Source organism: Eleutherodactylus coqui, chromosome 8 (genome assembly GCF_035609145.1).
Source record: "Eleutherodactylus coqui strain aEleCoq1 chromosome 8, aEleCoq1.hap1, whole genome shotgun sequence".
In the NCBI taxonomy this organism is placed as follows: domain Eukaryota; kingdom Metazoa; phylum Chordata; class Amphibia; order Anura; family Eleutherodactylidae; genus Eleutherodactylus; species Eleutherodactylus coqui.
In genome coordinates this window covers 160,126,832-160,145,108 of record NC_089844.1, presented here as the reverse complement: position 1 = coordinate 160,145,108, position 18,277 = coordinate 160,126,832, and the positions used below count along the sequence as shown (strand labels likewise).

Here is an 18,277-nt window from a genome sequence, read left to right as displayed (position 1 = left end):
ACCAGCCCAGGAACAGATTTGCGTACGAAGGGGCACAGGGACTCCCCATCGCGGTGCCCCTGAGCTGGTGGAACAGATGGCCTTCGAACAGGAAGTAATTTTTAGTGAGCACGAAGATCAGGAGATTTTCAACGAACTGGTTGTGATGTATGTATGCCGTTCCTCTCTGCTTCAGGAAGTGTCCAACCGCTTTAATCCCTATATCATGGGGGATAGAACTATACAATCCTTCTACATCTAAACTTGCCAATAGGGTACCGGGTTCAACATGAATTCCATCTATCAACCGTAATACGTCCGTAGTGTCACGGACGTATGATGGAAGCGCCGTGACAAATGGACGCAATATACGGTCTATGTAGATTCCTGCATTTTGTGTGAGATTCTCTACCCCAGAAACTATGGGTCTGCCCTTTAGGGGGTCCAGGCCCTTATGGACCTTGGGCAGACTGTAAAAGGTGGAGATCCTGGGATGAGCTGGCAGGAGAAAATCATGTTCAGAGGAATTAATACAACCCCAAGCCTTGGCCTGTTGCAAGATTTTTCTGAGATCAGTTAGAAATTAGAGATGAGCGAACGCGTTCGTCCGAGCTTGATATTCGTGCGAATATTAGGGTGTTCGGGATGTTCGTTATTCGTAACGAACACCATGCGGTGTTCTGGTTACTTTCACTTACTTCCCTGAGACGTTTGCGCGCTTTTCTGGCCAATTGAAAGACAGGGAAGGCATTACAACTTCCCCCTGTGACGTTCAAGCCCTATACCACCCCCCTGCTGTGAGTGGCTGGGAAGATCAGGTGTTCGCCTAATATAAAAGTCGGCCCCTCCCGCGGCTCGCCTCAGATGCGGTGTGAGTTAGATGAGGGACAGTGCTGTTTGTACCGGAGCTGCTGTAGGGAAAGAATTGGTAGTTAGTGTAGGCTTCAAGACCCCCCAAAGGTCCTTATTAGGGCCACTGATAGCTGTGTGTTGGCTGCTGTTAGCAGTGGGATTTTTTTTTTCTCAAAATCGCCTCTGCAGACCGTTGCACCTGGCATTAGGGACAGAAGTGCTGCATAGGCAGGGAGAGTGTTAGGAGTGAGTGTAGCCTTCAAGAACCTCAACGGTCCTTTCTAGGGCCATATTTATCCGTGTGCAGTACTGTCCAGGCTGCTGTTGGCTGTGCTGCATTTTTTTTGGGCTTCTCAAAATCGCCTCTGCAGAGCATTCCACCCTCCATTGATACTGCAGGGAAAGAATTGTATAGGCAGGGCCACAACACAGTTATTATTCATAGAATATACGCAGTGCTGCCTGTTGGTGGGAAAAAACTGAAAAGAAATCTATTTGTCCAGCCTCTGTCCGTACTAACGCCTGTGGAGACGTGTGAGCTGCGTGAAATACATTGCTAAATCATACGCACCCAGCTACGCTTTACTGCTGGCTTCGCCATTTGCTTTCCTTAATTGGGAAAAAAAATACCTGCTCTCCAAGAGTTATAATAACTCTGCTACCCTCACGTTCTGTGACACATAAGCAGGGACACAGCACAGTTATTAAACTTCGCAGGTTCATTGAATATACGCAGTGCTGCCTGTTGGTGGGAAAAAACTGAAAAGAAATCTATTTGTCCAGCCTCTGTCCGTACTAACGCCTGTGGAGACGTGTGAGCTGCGTGAAATACATTGCTAAATCATACGCACCCAGCTACGCTTTACTGCTGGCTTCGCCATTTGCTTTCCTTAATTGGGAAAAAAAATACCTGCTCTCCAAGAGTTATAATAACTCTGCTACCCTCACGTTCTGTGACACATAAGCAGGGACACAGCACAGTTATTAAACTTCGCAGGTTCATTGAATATACGCAGTGCTGCCTGTTGGTGGGAAAAAACTGAAAAGAAATCTATTTGTCCAGCCTCTGTCCGTACTAACGCCTGTGGAGACGTGTGAGCTGCGTGAAATACATTGCTAAATCATACGCACCCAGCTACGCTTTACTGCTGGCTTCGCCATTTGCTTTCCTTAATTGGGAAAAAAAATACCTGCTCTCCAAGAGTTATAATAACTCTGCTACCCTCACGTTCTGTGACACATAAGCAGGGACACAGCACAGTTATTAAACTTCGCAGGTTCATTGAATATACGCAGTGCTGCCTGTTGGTGGGAAAAAACTGAAAAGAAATCTATTTGTCCAGCCTCTGTCCGTACTAACGCCTGTGGAGACGTGTGAGCTGCGTGAAATACATTGCTAAATCATACGCACCCAGCTACGCTTTACTGCTGGCTTCGCCATTTGCTTTCCTTAATTGGGAAAAAAAATACCTGCTCTCCAAGAGTTATAATAACTCTGCTACCCTCACGTTCTGTGACACATAAGCAGGGACACAGCACAGTTATTAAACTTCGCAGGTTCATTGAATATACGCAGTGCTGCCTGTTGGTGGGAAAAAACTGAAAAGAAATCTATTTGTCCAGCCTCTGTCCGTACTAACGCCTGTGGAGACGTGTGAGCTGCGTGAAATACATTGCTAAATCATACGCACCCAGCTACGCTTTACTGCTGGCTTCGCCATTTGCTTTCCTTAATTGGGAAAAAAAATACCTGCTCTCCAAGAGTTATAATAACTCTGCTACCCTCACGTTCTGTGACACATAAGCAGGGACACAGCACAGTTATTAAACTTAGATAATTCATTCACTAGAGGCAGTGGGGCCTTTCGTTTTCCAAAAAGGGCAAAAATTATATTTGGCCTGCAGTCTTGCGCCAATTTATTTCCTGCCTGGGAAATCTAATCACTGGTAATACAGCATGCTGAGGGGTAGGGGTAAGCCTAGAGGACGTGGACGTGGCCGAGGACGCGGAGGGCCAAGTGAGGGTGTGGGCACAGGCCAAGCTCCTGATCCAGGTGTGTCGCAGCTGTCTGCTGCGCGATTAGGAGAGAGGCACGTTTCTGGCGTCCCCACATTCATCGCCCAATTAATGGGTCCACGCGGGAGACGGTTATTAGAAAATGAGCAGTGTGAGCAGGTCCTGTCCTGGATGGCAGAAAGTGCTTCGAGCAACCTATCGTCTACCCGCAGTTCTGCGCCGTCCACTGCTGCCAATCCGAATCCTCTGTCTGCTGCTCCTCCTTCCTCCCAGCCTCCTCACTCCACTACAATGACACCTGCTCAGGAGCGGGAACACTCCCAGGAACTGTTCTCGGGCCCCTGCTCAGATTGGGCAGCAGCGGTTCCTCTCCCACCAGAGGAGTTTATAGTCACTGATGCCCAACCATTCGAAAGTTCCCGGGGTCCGGGGGATGAGGCTGGGGACTTCCGCCAACTGTCTCAACAACTTTCTGTGGGTGAGGAGGACGATGACGATCATACACAGTTGTCTTGCAGTGAGGTAGTAGTAAGGGCAGTAAGTCCGAGGGAGCAGCGCACAGAGGATTCGGAGGAAGAGCAGCAGGACGATGAGGTGACTGACCCCACCTGGTGTGCAACGCTTACTCAGGAGGACAGGTCTTCAGAGGGGGAGTCAAGGGCATCAGCAGGGCAGGTTGCAAGAGGCAGTGCGGTGGCCAGGGCCAGGGGTAGAGGCAGGGCCAGACCGAATAATCCACCAAGTGTTTCCCAAAGCGCCCCCTCGCGCCATGCCACCCTGCGGAGGCCGAGGTGCTCTAAGGTCTGGCAGTTTTTCACAGAGACGCCTGACGACCGACGAACAGTGGTGTGCAACCTTTGTCGCGCAAAGCTCAGCCGGGGAGCCAACACCAACAGCCTCACCACCACCACCATGCGCAGACATATGATGGCCAAGCACCCCGCAAGGTGGGACAAAGGCCGTTCACCGCCTCCGGTTTGCACCCCTGCCTCTCCCCCTGTGCCCCAACCTGCCACTGAGATGCAACCCCCCTCTCAGGACACAGGCACTACCGCCTCATGGCCTGCACCCACACCCTCATCTCCGCTGTCCTCGGCCCCATCCAGCAGTGTAGTTCAGCGCACCGTTCAGCCGTCGCTTGCGCAAGTGTTCGAGCGCAAGCGCAAGTACGCCGCCACGCACCCGCACGCTCAAACGTTAACCGTCCGCATCGCAAAATTCATCAGCCTTGAGATGCTGCCGTATAGGGTTGTGGAAACGGAGTCCTTCAAAAGTATCATGGAGGCGGCGGCCCCGCGCTACTCAGTTCCCAGTCGCCACTACTTTTCCCGATGTGCCGTCCCAGCCCTGCACGACCACGTCTCCCGCAACATTGTGCGCGCCCTCACCAACGCGGTTACTGCCACGGTCCACTTAACTACGGACACGTGGACAAGCACAGGCGGGCAGGGCCACTACATCTCCCTGACGGCACATTGGGTGAATTTAGTGGAGGCTGGGACAGAGTCAGAGCCTGGGACCGCTCACGTCCTACCCACCCCCAGAATTGCGGGCCCCAGCTCGGTGGTGGTATCTGCGGAGGTGTATGCTTCCTCCACTAAAGCACCCTCCTCCTCCTCCTCCTCCTCTGTCTCACAATCAAGATGTGTTAGCAGCAGCATGTCGCCAGCAGTCGGTGTCGCGCGGTGTGGCAGCACAGCGGTGGGCAAGCGTCAGCAGGCCGTGCTGAAACTACTCAGCTTAGGCGATAAGAGGCACACGGCCCACGAACTGCTGCAGGGTCTGACACAGCAGACCGACCGCTGGCTTGCGCCGCTGAGCCTCCAACCGGGCATGGTCGTGTGTGACAACGGCCGTAACCTGGTGGCGGCTCTGCAGCTCGGCAGCCTCACGCACGTGCCATGCCTGGCCCACGTCTTTAATTTGGTGGTTCAGCGCTTTCTGAAAAGCTACCCACGCTTGTCAGACCTGCTCGTAAAGGCGCGCCGGCTCTGCGCACATTTCCGCAAGTCCCACACGGACGCTGCCACCCTGCGCACCCTGCAACATCACTTTAAGCTGCCAGTGCACCGACTGCTGTGCGACGTGCCCACACGGTGGAACTCTACGCTCCACATGTTGGCCAGGCTCTATGAACAGCGTAGAGCTATAGTCGAATACCAACTCCAACATGGGCGGCGCAGTGGGAGTCAGCCTCCTCAATTCCTTTCAGAAGAGTGGGCCTGGTTGGCAGACATCTGCCATGTCCTTGGTAATTTTGAGGAGTCTACCCAGGTGGTGAGCGGCGATGCTACAATCATTAGCGTCACCATTCCTCTGCTATGCATCTTGAGAAATTCCCTGCAAACCATAAAGGCAGCTGCTTTGCGCTCGGAAACGGGGGCGGGGGAAGACAGTATGCCGCTGGATAGTCAGGGCACCCTCCTGTCTATTTCTCAGCGCGTACAGGAGGAGGAGGAGGAGCATGAGGAGGATGAGGAGGAGGGGGAAGAGACAGCTTGGGCCGCTGCTGACGGTACACCGGCTGATTGCCTGTCATCCTTTCAGCGTGTATGGCCTGAGGAGGAGGAGGAGGAGGAGGATCCTGAAAGTGATCTTCCTAGTGAAGACAGCCATGTGTTGCGTACAGGTACCCTGGCACACATGGCTGACTTCATGTTAGGATGCCTTTCTCGTGACCCTCGCGTTGCACGCATTCTGGCCACGACGGATTACTGGGTGTACACACTGCTCGATCCACGGTATAAGGAGAACCTGCCCACTCTGATTCCCGAAGAGGAAAGGGGTTCGAGAGTGTTGCTATACCACAGGACCCTTGCGGACAAGCTGATGGTAAAATTCCCAGCCGACAGCGCTAGTGGCAGAAGGCGCAGTACCGAGGGCAAGGTAGCAGGGGAGGTGCGGAGATCTAGCAGCATGTACATCCCAGGCAGTGCAACAGTCTTTAAGGGCCTGGCCAGCTTTACGGCTCCCCACCAAGACTATGTCACCGCTGCCCAGTCACGCCTGAGTCGGCGGGAGCACTGTAAAAGGATGGTGAGGGAGTACGTAGCGGATCGCACGACCATCCTTGGTGACGCCTCTGCCCCCTACAACTACTGGGTGTCGAAGCTGGACACGTGGCCTGAACTCGCGCTGTATGCCCTGGAGGTGCTTGCTTGTCCTGCGGCTAGCGTCTTGTCGGAAAGGGTGTTTAGTGCGGCTGGGGGAATCATCACAGATAAGCGTAGCCGCTTGTCAACCGACAGTGCCGACAGGCTAACACTCATCAAGATGAACAAAGGCTGGATTTCCCCAGACTTCTGTTCTCCACCAGCGGACAGCAGCGATACGTAAGCAATACGTAGGCTGCACCCGCGGATGGAAGCTACGTTCTCTCTCACCATCCAAAACGGGGACATTTCTGCTTCATCAATCTGTGTCTAATATTCCTCCTCCTCCTCCTGCTCCTCCTCCTGAAACCTCACGTAATCACGCTGAACGGGCAATTTTTCTTAGGGCCACAAGGCTCACTCAAATAATTTTTCTTAACAATTTTTATAAGTTTCAATGCGCTTAAAAGCGTTGGAACTTTAACTTGAACCAATTTTTCGTTACACTGGGCTGCCTACAGGCCTAGTTACCACTTAAGCCACATTAACCATTGCTTACATGGAACGAAGACTGCGCTCCCGCTATACTGCTGCTTCAGAATTGTTACTGGGGCCTGTCTTGAGTGCTACTATTGCTTACATGGAACGAAGACTGCGCTCCCGCTATACTGCTGCTTCAGAATTGTTACTGGGGCCTGTCTTGAGTGCTACTATTGCTTACATGGAACGAAGACTGCGCTCCCGCTATACTGCTGCTTCAGAATTGTTACTGGGGCCTGTCTTGAGTGCTACTATTGCTTACATGGAACGAAGACTGCGCTCCCGCTATACTGCTGCTTCAGAATTGTTACTGGGGCCTGTCTTGAGTGCTACTATTGCTTACATGGAACGAAGACTGCGCTCCCGCTATACTGCTGCTTCAGAATTGTTACTGGGGCCTGTCTTGAGTGCTACTATTGCTGACATGGAACGAAGACTGCGCTCCCGCTATACTGCTGCTTCAGAATTGTTACTGGGGCCTGTCTTGAGTGCTACTATTGCTGACATGGAACGGACACGTGGAGAGGACACGTAGTGCCTCAAAAACATCCCCCTCCTCCTCCAACAGGGAAAACATTGTTGGCAAATGCCTTTGCATTGGTTCGTCTGGTGGCAGTCCAAGAATTTCACCTTTACCGACACTACAAGAGAGCCCCCCCACCATCCCCCCGCCACGGCCCACTTAATCCTGGCCACATTCCGAAAACCAACAAAATACAACCGTGGTACTAGGTCCGCAGTCACCACCACATTACCACCAACGCGGTTACTGTTAAGGTGCATATAACCACGGACACGTGGAGAGGACACGTAGTGCCTCAAAAACATCCCCCTCCTCCTCCAACAGGGAAAACATTGTTGGCAAATGCCTTTGCATTGGTTCGTCTGGTGGCAGTCCAAGAATTTCACCTTTACCGACACTACAAGAGAGCCCCCCCACCATCCCCCCGCCACGGCCCACTTAATCCTGGCCACATTCCGAAAACCAACAAAATACAACCGTGGTACTAGGTCCGCAGTCACCACCACATTACCACCAACGCGGTTACTGTTAAGGTGCATATAACCACGGACACGTGGAGAGGACACGTAGTGCCTCAAAAACATCCCCCTCCTCCTCCAACAGGGAAAACATTGTTGGCAAATGCCTTTGCATTGGTTCGTCTGGTGGCAGTCCAAGAATTTCACCTTTACCGACACTACAAGAGAGCCCCCCCACCATCCCCCCGCCACGGCCCACTTAATCCTGGCCACATTCCGAAAACCAACAAAATACAACCGTGGTACTAGGTCCGCAGTCACCACCACATTACCACCAACGCGGTTACTGTTAAGGTGCATATAACCAGTCTGACTGGGGCATGCAGACACCTTGACAGAATGAATAGTGTGTGGCACATAGGTTCCCCATTGCTATGCCCACGTGTGCAGCTCCTGATGGCGGTGGCACAGGATTATATTTCTCATTGCTTCTGTACAGCATTGTGGGCTATCGCCCCGCCCCTATTAAAGAGGGTCGCTACCTAGCCGTGCCAACCCTGTGCAGTGTGTGCCTGCGGTCCCTCGTCGTGGCAGACGCACTTCTAAATAGACATGAGGGTGGTGTGGCATGAGGGCAGCTGAAGGCTGCGCAGGGACAGTTTGGTGTGCGCTGTGGGGGGGAGGGGGTGCGGTTGGGCAGCATGTAACACAGGAGAAGTGGCAGTGGAGTGTCATGCAGGCAGTGATTGTGCTTTGTTGGAGGTAGTGTGGTGCTTAGCAAAGGTATGCCATGCTAATGAGGGCTTTTCAGAAGTAAAAGTTGTTGGGGGGGGGGGGGCCCACTCTTGCCGCTATTGTGGCTTAATAGTGGGACCTGTGAACTTGAGATGCAGCCCAACATGTAGCCCCTCGCCTGCCCTATCCGTCACTGTGTCATTCCCATCACTTTCCTGAATTGCCCAGATTTTCACACATGAAAACCTTAGCGAGCATCGGCGAAATACAAAAATGTTCTGGTCGCCCATTGACTTCAATGGGGTTCGTTGTTCGAAACGAACCCTCGAGCATCACGGGAAGTTCGTTACGAATAACGAACACCCGAACATTTTGGTGTTCGCTCATCTCTATTAGAAATGTATCGGTTGGATCCGATGTTAATTTACGGTAAGTATCCCGGTCTTCCAGAATTCGTTTGCACATTGTGATATATTGGGATCTGTCTAAAGCAACGATGTTACCCCCTTTGTCTGATGGTTTGATTATGAGGGTTTCATTTTTTTCAATTAGTTCCAGAGCTCTTAATTCATCAGGTGTAAGATTGTTTTTGATTCTCTGTGGAACTTCAATGTCCCTTATCTCATTGAAGACAATTTTCTCAAAAATGTCAATGTGCGTGGAGGTGTTAGCTGGTGGATTTTTTGAGCTCTTATTTTTAAGCTCGGTGAACGGGCCATCCCCTTCTTTTCTAGTATTTTCTCTCTCAAGGGCTTCAAGAGCTTCCAGACCAGGTAAGTCATCAGAGTCCAAACCCAATTCTTTCAATTTTCCCCTATTTTGCACGGCGAAAAACTTCTTCCATCTAATTTTGCGAATAAATAACAGACTTGATATATTTACATTGAGGCTTGGATTTTATTGAACATTTAACCCTTCCAGTACTGCAGCTGTGCAACACACAAACTAGAAATGACAAGACAGGCTTTGCACAGTGCATCAACAAAGGACAAACATGTATAACATTTAAGGAGGGGACTAGGATGATGTACTGGGCCCCTACAAATGCATTACATACAGATTGTGCAGCAGATTCTGCCCTATATTGTACATTGAAGGGTGACATCTGTATGCTCAGATTCAGCTCACAATTCCCTAACTTTCCCCAAAACATTTAGAAAATCCCATCCACATGTATTATACGGCAAAGTGCTGTAGATTTAACATTTCATGCCATAAATTGTAAATCCACCATTAACAAAAGATAGCGGTTTCTGTCGTTTTTGCCATCAGCCATCATCTCCATATAAGCATAAGAATAACACAATATATTTAACTAACTTTTTTTTAAATTATCAGCTCCCCCGCAGGTGACCATCACAAATAAGACAGTTGTGCTGAATGAAGAGAGCGTCCTGCGCTGCTCCGTCACTGGATTCTACCCCATGGACATTGGTATTAAATGGTTCAGGGGCAGAGAGATGCTGGGAGATGTCACTGTGGATGAACCCCGGAGGAACTCGGATGGAAGCTACAGTGTGAACAGCACCGCGACCATAACCCCCACCGAGGAGGACAGAGAGCAGAACTTCTCATGTAGGGTCCAACATGAGTCTCTAAAGAAGCCTCTCCAGGAAGACTTCCAGCTACTATACAGAGTATACAGAGGTGATTATGCCCTTAACAAAAAAGGTTCAATCACCTGCAATTAAAGTCATTGACTTTTCTATCACCCTGTATATTAAAGTTCAGGGGGCTAATGCTCCCCCTTATGGAGATCATTGTGAGGATGCGTTGAGTCTCAAACACCATGCAATGCTCCCTGCGAAAAAACAATGTGCTAATAAGTGTTGTAATACTCCTCTACAGCACCACCTATTGGAAGGCCGGTACCTTATGAGTCAATATCTGATATTTTTACAAGCCTTGCATTATGACTTTGGATGTAATCCAAACCAAAGTACTCATGTATGTACAGCTGTTTCTTGCTTCTCATCAGTGCAAAATGGAGGATTATTCCATTCCTTAGTTGCATAGCTTTTTCCCAGGGAGCATTGCATGACCTATAAGATTCCCTACACCCTTGTGGTCTTCTACAGAAGAATACATTTTATCCCCCCCCCCCCCCCCCCCCAGTCCCTCTGTATGGGGTGCAACGATGGATTACCTAATTATTTTCACTGCAGTTTTACCAAACATGTTGTGTAATTAATATTGTTCTAATTAATCTATAGTTTCGTATTTTTACAGATAATGTGATGCTGGATTATCAGAGCCTTCTTATTGCTGTTGTTAGTGGTATTACCGCTGCAGCTGTGGGGATTCTGGTCATTATACTGGCAACAGCCTTATATTGCAATAAACGTGAGTACCTCTTCTGTCTTCGTATTGCAGATCTTTATTTCTCACATGTGCAAACTTTAGTAAAAAAAGCCGTAAGTCATCAGAATCTTCTATAAGTGATTGTCCAACAAAGAAAATCCTCACTACTCATTGTAGCTGACAGAAGATGTCTTGAAGTTAAAGCATATTTTTAGGTACAAATGCAGTAAAGAACTTCATAGACCAGCCTTCATAGTGATACACTGCAGCTGAGTATTGCACTAATGCCATAGTCTTAGATCTCTGTGTGATATGCCATGTACAGATGTGTTCATCCTGTGTGTATAAGCTAGTGGGCACTTGACTGCTGATCAACTTTAAGGAGTTTAAGCATGAGTAAGTTGACATGCATCAGCATTATGTTGGCTTATATCCTCCTCCCCTATTTTCCCTTTTCATTGGTCAGCAAAGTTTCCCAGGGCAGAATTTAAGAAATCTGTAATACTCCCAGCCCGAGGCGAGGTATTTCCTTTAATAGATCCTTGAATCCTAATGTCAGAAAATGCAGCACTCCTTGCTTTGTTAAAGGAGAAAGTGCTCAAAGAGGGCACATCCTGGCATTCCCCCTCTTAAAAGAATTGCCCCACAACTCCTGTCCCACCCACAGTGGATCTTGTATCTCCTAGTAGAATTAGCCCCTCTCCGTTTCCTAGAAGAAGAAACAGAGCGGCAACAAGGGAGGATCACTCTCTGGACCGCTGTTGCTCACAATGAAAAAGCTTGCTTTGCTTCCTCTAGACCGAAACAAGCAGTGGGTGGTGGGGCTACAGTGGCCGGCGGCACAGAGCAGCCCATGGCCTTCTCAGTGGCTGTTATTGTTTCCCACATATCTCCAGCATACAGCTCTTCAGCAGCGGCTGTAGCAGTGCTAGCGATGCCACCACCCCCTTCTTATAAACACCCAGACAGCTGACCTGGTGGCTTGGTAGGAAAGCACCCCTTTTTCCTTTAGAAGAGATACAGGCATCTGCCTTCCCTACCCCTCAAGCCACGCATGCCTGCCTCAGAGCTCAGTTGACTTGCCACCTTCTGATGACAGTGGATCTGAGGCTGAATTTTTTTATGTTGATTTTACCCCCGGGATCCCTCTGACTCCTCAGCAGTTTATAAAGCCTGCCACTTCACGTGCCTCATCAGTTAGATCCCATAGCTTGTTCACCATGAAGAGTGAAAGGCATACTCCCCTTCCAACTCTGCTGACTCCTAAGTTGATAAATATAGGTTCAGGCATCATACACTTCAAAGCTGGTGTTCATCCACTGTCAGAGATTCCATAGGTCCCATAGTCACAGGAAAAAGCAAAAGGGGCGGTGTTACATCTATGACAGAATCTCCTACCGGAGATTCCATTGCAGATCCGGTTGTAAAAACTGGAAGAAAAAGCACTGCATGCAGTGCTTTTTCTTCCGTCCGAAAGCTGGGCAGCAGGGCGGAAAGAGGGCAGACCACATTGCCTATATCCAGAGAAGGAACCATTCGGCCACAGGAATTCCCCTTTCCTACTTCCTGAACGGAGCAGAAAAGCAAAATCCCAGACACAGGTCTGAAACCCCCCTTAGTCCTGCCATAGCTGAAGGTCTAGTTCTATTTTGTCTGCTTCCTCCTCAGAGAAGAGAATTTGTAATCAACATCCGGCAGATGAGCAAAGCCGGGACGATCATGATATGGGTGCAGAGCAAGCATCATCAACCACTGCTGCAAGAGTGACACCTACTTCCACATTGACTTTACATGCAAACGTCAGAACTCCACAGACGCAAGCATTGCAGGGTGAGTTATCATGTCTCTGTGTATGGAACTAAAATAGACTTGAAAGGAAGTAGCCATAGGCCTCATGGCGGACCCCTTCAAAGGACCTACTCTTCTAAATTAAAAAAAAATTCTCTGCTAGGCCTGATACTCAAAAAGGAGCTGGGAAACTTTAGAATCATACATCATTTGTCATTCCCTCCAGGTGCATCTGATAATGACGGTGTATCCAAAGGGGAGGCGATGGTCACTTATATCTTTTTAAACAAAGCAATCCACATCTTGTATAAGGCCAGGCAAAGTACCTTGCTTGCCAAATCTGATACTGAATCAGCCTTCCGCCCCCTCCCCATACATCTGGATTGTTTTCATTATTTAGTTTGCCAGCTGAATGGTGTAATTTACTTAGTTATGTGCCTGCTGATGGGTTGCTTGATCTCTTGTCGCTGGTTTGAGATGTTCTCTTCATTTTTTGGAATGGACAGTTAAAGTAGTATCTGGCAACCCAGCGATACCGGACAACTTCCTATCCGTAGGTCCATCGGGGTCCGCCACATGCCTGCATCGTTTGAACATGTTCCGTTGCAGGATGCAGTATTTCAGAGATCTGGTGGCTGAGGATAAACCAGGAGACCCAGTAACCCGCTGTCCTTAATGCTAGCATTGAGAGAGTGAATGAAGTGACAAAAGCTTTTATAAGAACACAGATCCTTAAAGGGTGGAGAAAAGAAGGCCCCTCGTTGGGTAGCAGACGCCGTATTTTCTTTTATTATTAAAATGTTTCATTAGTTTATTGACCTCTTATTGTTGATGTGTTCGATGGCTGCCAGCTTTTGTCCGGTCCAGATAGTTAAAGGGGTTGTCCCGCGAAAGCAAGTGGGGTTAAGCACTTCTGTATGGCCATATAAATGCACTTTGTAATATACATCGTGCATTAAATATTGGCCATACAGAAGTTATATACTTACCCCCTCCGGTGTTGGCGCCCCCGTCTCCATGGCGCCGACCAAAGCCTTCTTCTGCCTGGATTAGACGTGCTGGCGCTGTCTGCCCTCTTCTGTCCCGCTCCGGCGTGCTCGCGCCGCAGAGGTCTTCTGCGCATGCGCAGAAGACCTGTGCGGCGCGAGCACGCCGGAGCAGCCCCTTCAGCGGGACAGAAGAAGCAGACAGCGCAAGCGCGTCTAATCCAGGCAGAAGAAGGCTTTGGTCGGCGCCATGGAGATGGGGATGCCAACACCGGAGGGGTAAGTATATAACTTCTGTATGGCCAATATTTAATGCAAGATGTATATTACAAAGTGCATTTATATGGCCATACAGAAGTGCTTAACCCCACTTGCTTTCGCGGGACAACCCCTTTAAGGATTATTCAGTAATATGCATTGTGTTTCTTCTATGTTATATAGATGATTCCCCTTTAACACATTTCTAGTTTAATTCCATGTTAAATTAATACTTGCAGAGCGCTAATTATATACCTAAAGGAATTCAGCACCCATTCCTTTAGAATCAGGTCACTCACAGTAGTGGATACTGCCAGGATATCCGAACATCATGTCAAAAGCTCGGCAGATGGTGTTCTGACTGTTTTAGACGGTATAGTCATCCACATTTATTAATGTATTAGCGACGTAAGCCATTATACATTTTTCTGACCCCAGGCCCGGCATGTTCCAAATTGTGGTCCCCACTTTTTCTCTTTTCTTTCACCTGCCTGTTTCTCTGTTACAGGATACAATCATCCTGCAGTCTGACTTTTGGGCCATTTTTATTAATATAGGGCCAAACAAAGAATAACTACCTGCCTGGGGGACACTTACCTTGGACTCAACAGTGTTGATGCGTATTGGAGAGGCATTCAAGGCCACTATGACCGCTAGTCACGGCAGAACCTCGATTGATCACTCTAGCGGGGTTGTAAGCGCAGAGTCGTTAGAATACAGATGCATTTGTACCCAGCTTTTCCAGGCTCCTGCATGCATGCAGAACAGAAGCTCAAATCACCCCCTTGTTGCACTAAAGTATCCAGCATTCTATAATACCCACACACACTCACTGCCATGACCAGCTTGTTCCACCGGTAAGCTGGAACCTGGACTATATATTATGAATACGAGTTATGATTCACACTCACGAACTGGCGAAACTCTGGCAGAACTCGGAAACAGCAGACATAACTAACGAACAGACATAAAAAACTGACTGACAAATGCCCGAAACACGACCAAGCATACTTGTACGCGAAAATAGGTACAATGCGAGGTATTGGCTCATATTTTGGCCAAGATACTTAAGCCCACGAGCCCACTTCAAGGGTCCTCGTTGTCTCGTGGGTCCCTACTCTAATGAGACAACTTCCACATGAAACCTGCTACAACCTAGGGACCTACATAGACCTAGATGGCAAACAGCTGACACCAACACGCCAGGGATTTGCATACAACACAGGACACTATATACCTTGAACAGGAATATTCAAACCACATATCCGGCACCCTGCACAGACATACAAGAACATGACAGTGTTCCACTGAACACATTAAACAAACAAAGGAAAGCCCAGCAGCCTCTAGCAGAGGAGCTGGTATATAAGATCAGCAGACGGGTGGTGATTGGTTGGCTGGAGAAATCCACACCCAGCCAGCTCAATCAAACCTGACCTGTGGGGCTGCATTGCTGACAACGCATGTAGAACAAGAGATCCTAGCAGCACACCCTAACATTAAATCCCTGTTAAAGAGGGGCCTCCGGAGACACAGGCACCCAACACTTAGGGTCTGAGACCCGGGGGACTGGCTGGCTGGAGAAATCCAAACCCAGCTAGCTCAAGCAACCACCACCTGTGGGGGACTGCACTGCGATGGAACCTAACAGTTTGTTTTAACACGTACAAGTCTTGATTAATAAATTATAAATTAATTCTAAAAAAGACTAGCAGTGCTAAATATTTATAAGTTTACAAAATTATACAGAAAAAGATGTTACAATGGAGATAAGGTTTACAGGCATGCACACAGACAGTAATTTAAAATAAGACAGGTAATAAGAAAGGTACCAAATTTGGGATATTCACCAAGGTTCTGATTTGTGTGGAGTCACTGGACTAAACGGGAAAGCCTTACGCCGTAGCGTAACTCCGAAGTCCAACGATAGGGGGTTTTTGAGCCCCGAGTTATAAAGGATTCCCCTCTCCCCCGCCCTCTCTGAGGTCATTTGGAGAGGGGTGGTTAGATGCGGATGATCTCTGAAAAAAACATAATTCTCCATTTTGGCAATGTGTCTGCAGGAGGTACTCCGATCAGGAATATATGCCCGGCATATTTCTGGTCATGATTTTATCTATTTAGTGATATCAAGCATGACACGTAAATTATAACCAAGTGTGTGGATATGCCATTTGGGGGTGTTCTGGAGCCTGTACCTTAATGTATATAGATGCGTTTCATTCAGCTGACCAACCCGATTTCAACAATATAATTCATATCGGGCTAGGACCTCCAAATGACTAATAACCCTTATTAAGAGATTTTGCCTTAATTAAACATTTTGGAGCCAGGATGTCTCTGGGAACCATCCAAGGTGTCACAACCCACTGTCAGGGGGGTCAGTAACATCCCCTTGTCACTGCCTTAACTTTATTGCCATCCAAACAAAACACTTCCTCAGGCCACATGGTCATCAAAGGCCTTGCAGTTGTGAGGAAGGGGGGAGACAAGGGGAGAGGATATCAATTCAACTTTCCCAATATCCTGAACGGCAGCTCATGGGCAGTTGGTTGATACTGCATCAACCCTTATACCACACCTCTCCCTTTTAGAGTGGGTCTAGTAGGTTGATCCCCCAGATCACCTACCAAGCCCATCTCAGCTGCTCCCTCTTGATGGGATAACCCATCGGTGTTATCCAGCACAAAAAGGGCGGCACTGTCCGATTTTGTGCTGGATTGTGAAATTATACTGCTGCAGTGCCAAGCTCAAGCAAAGCAGTTTACCATTGGTGCCTGCAGCACTATGCAGCCAACTGAACGGGTTGTGATCCATCACTATGGTGAAATTCCACCCATGGAGATACAGTTGCAGCTTCTGCAGTGCCACACGATGGCTAAGCACTCTTTTTCTATGGTGGCGTATGCCACCTCCCTGGGCAGAAGTTTGCGACTTAGATATAACACCTGGTGCTCTTCCTCACCAGAGTTTACTTGACTTAGGACAGCAGCCAGGCCATATGCACTCACGTCGGTTTGCACTACAAACCTCCTGGTAAAGTCTGGTGCCTGCAGAACCAGAGTGCTGGACAGAGCAGTCTTCAGGGCTGCAAAGAAATGTTCATAATCAGTGGTCCGGCTGACTACCTGAGACAGTTTCTTCTTGATCAGGGCAGTCAGAGGCTAGGCCAGGGCACTGTAGTGGTGAACGAACTTGTGGTAGTACCCAGCAGTACCCAAGAAGGACATAACCTATTTCTTGGTTTTGGGGGTGGGCCAGGCCAGGATGGCATCCACCTTCCCAGGCTCTGGCTTTAGTGTTCTCTAAGTACTGCACCTCCACCATGACGATCTGGCACTTACCAGGCTTGATGGTCAAGCCTGTGTCCTGGATGTGCCTGAGCACCCACGGTAGGTGTTCTGCCCAAGTGGGGCTGAAGACAGCAATATCATCCAAGTATGCAACCACACACTCTTCAAGTCCCTCAAGCAGATGAGTGACCAAACATTGCAAAGTGACCGGAGCATTCTCTATGCCAAACAGCATCACTTTACACTCATAGTCCAAATAGGGTTAGGAAGACAGACCTCTCCTATGCTTCTAGGGTTTTGGGAATCTGTCAATACCCCCGAATCAGATCTATAATAGTTATGTACTGGGTCTTGGTCAGCCGGTCCAATAGCTCATCGATGCAGGGCATCGGATAAGCATCAGGCACTGTCATGGTATTCAACCTCCTGTACTCCACACAGAACCGGGTTGTCCAGTTGTTCCCTGGTACCAGGACTACAGGGGAGACCCATGCACTCTGGGACTTCTGGATAATGCCCAGATGCAACATCTCTTCAATTTCCTGCTTCATATTCATCTGCACCTCCAGGGAAACTCGGTGGGTGAGCTGCATGATAGGGAGTGGTCCCCAGTGTTCACATGGTGAACGATCCAGTGGGTCCTCCCTGGTTGTCATGTGAAGGTGGAAATGAAGGGGAGCATGACATTCTGAAGCTGGGATCACTGGTCTTTGGAGAGCTGCAAGTTGCCCGTGGGTGTCAGCTGTAGTAAACAGCTGACGGCCACGCTGTGTGCAGAGAGGTTGCCCCGTGACCTCTCTTCATACACAGCACGACGCTCCAGGACATAAATATACGTCCTGGAGCGGGAAGGGGTTAAAGTGGCATGCCCAGAACTGGGCAGAGTATTACAGATGAAGTCTGACTAAGGAAGAGTAGAGGGGAATTATTACCTCATGTGATCTAGACTCTATGCGTCTCTTAATACAACTCAGAATTGTGTTTGCCTTTTTGGCTGCTACATCACATTGTTCACTCATGTTCAGTCTATGATCTATTAGTTTACCCAAGTCTTTCTCACAAGCGCTGCTGCTTAGCCCAATTCCTCCCATTCTGTATGTGCTTTTATCATTTTCTTGCCCAGATGTAGGACTTTGCATTTCTCCTTGTTAAATATCATTCTGTTAGTCGCCGCCCACTGTTCAAGTTATTCTAGATCTTTTTGAATACTCTCTCTCTCTTCCTTAGTGTTAGCTAATCCTCCTAGCTTTGTGTCATCAGCAAATTTGATCCGTTTACCATCAATTCCCTCCTTCAGATCATTTATAAAAATGTTGAACAACACTGCTCCTAGGACAGAGCCTTGTGGTACCCCACTTGATACATTCTTACATTTGGATGGACAGCCATTTATGACCACTCTTTGAGTACGATCACTCAGCCAGTTGTGAATCCACCTAACAGTTGCCTTGTCAA

The 18,277-nt window shown here is 48.7% G+C and overlaps 1 protein-coding gene across 1 annotated transcript in view; it reads left to right on the top strand.

Moving 5' to 3' along the window:
• The window catches only part of LOC136577975 (uncharacterized), a 48,147-nt gene that overhangs the window by 20,150 nt on the left and 9,720 nt on the right, over positions 1–18,277 (top strand). Inside the window, exons 4-6 of the mRNA XM_066577885.1 lie at positions 9,535–9,843; positions 10,426–10,539; positions 12,166–12,327. Of these exons, the coding sequence (XP_066433982.1) occupies positions 9,535–9,843; positions 10,426–10,539; positions 12,166–12,327 (585 nt within the window). The remainder of the gene's footprint in view (positions 1–9,534; positions 9,844–10,425; positions 10,540–12,165; positions 12,328–18,277) is intronic.